Source organism: Morone saxatilis, unplaced genomic scaffold (genome assembly GCF_004916995.1).
Source record: "Morone saxatilis isolate NCDOM2014 unplaced genomic scaffold, NCSU_SB_2.0 Contig17, whole genome shotgun sequence".
NCBI lineage: Eukaryota > Metazoa > Chordata > Actinopteri > Moronidae > Morone > Morone saxatilis.
Genome location: NW_023339729.1, coordinates 16,021,424 through 16,022,552, shown reverse-complemented (window position 1 = coordinate 16,022,552; position 1,129 = coordinate 16,021,424). Strand labels below are relative to the sequence as shown.

At 40.3% G+C, this 1,129-nt stretch overlaps 1 protein-coding gene across 1 annotated transcript in view; it reads left to right on the top strand.

Annotated features, from left to right (window-relative positions):
• Positions 1–1,129, top strand: part of LOC118327562 (putative methyltransferase NSUN7) — a 15,008-nt gene that overhangs the window by 7,566 nt on the left and 6,313 nt on the right. Inside the window, exon 11 of the mRNA XM_035660974.1 lies at positions 184–312. Coding sequence (XP_035516867.1) covers positions 184–312 — 129 coding nt within the window. The remainder of the gene's footprint in view (positions 1–183; positions 313–1,129) is intronic.

Genomic DNA, 1,129 nt, shown 5'->3' with positions numbered 1-1,129 from the left:
CTCTCCTGTGAGTATATATTGAACTCACACACAGAGATAGAGTTAAAGCTGAGAACTCTTATGTATACACAATAAACACACTGCTATAACGTCTGTATTTCATTCTTATTGTATTATATTCCATCTGTTGATAAGATGCCAGCATACAGGGATTGTTCTTTGTATATTGTATTCTCACTCTTTCTCTGTCTCAGTCCCAAAGGTTCAGACAGTCGTCTACTGCACGCGCTCAGTGTATCCTGAGGAAAATGAACAGCTGGTGAAAAGAGTGTTAGAGAAAACACACACTCACCCCAAACTGCTGCCCTTCAGGTAAACACACACACACACACTGCTCTCTCTTCGTGCAGGTAGGCTGTTAGTTCTTTGTCTATTCAGTATTTAATTATGCAATCAGACTTTTCATTACTCGTCCACAGGCTCGAACCACAAATGCAATGACAAAAGTGAAATTAGTCATGCACTGTTTCTACTACAGGCCATATATAAAGCAGTAAGGGTCGGTAAGTCATTCTAGGTAGATTTAAAGAAAAACAAGAAGTTGAAGGCATTTAGACCCTGTTTTCTCTCCCCTACCCAATCAGCCTGTGACGGGGAGCGACAGGTGATTGGCAGCTCACAGTGAAGCTCACCTGCTTTAGAGTTTGCATCAATTTGGACATTTACTTTGAAGCTGAGTAATTATGCTCTCACTGTCACTGAGATTCTGTCAGATTATTGTATTCATGCTCATCCATCAAGGTGATTACATAGAGAGACCAAACAATGTGTGAGTTTATAAAACCAACCTGCATGGCTCCAGGAGGTATCATGTTTCCATGTTCACAATCTTACTGTAGTGTGGCAGCATGCTAACATTTGCTAATTAACACTCAAACACACAAAAGTACAGCTGAGGCTGATGATACTGCTTGCGCGATGTTCACAATGTGCGATTTACTCATACGTTTCCTTGAGGTGGCAATGGAGACAACGTGTAGAGAATATTTCTAAATGTACACACATCAATACACACAAAGATACAGCTGAGGCCTGATGGGAGAAAAGTGTCCTATGTATCCTTATATATCATCAAATAGAAATTAATGTCCATAAAGAAGATGAGTTGGCACCATTTTGACCTGATGGA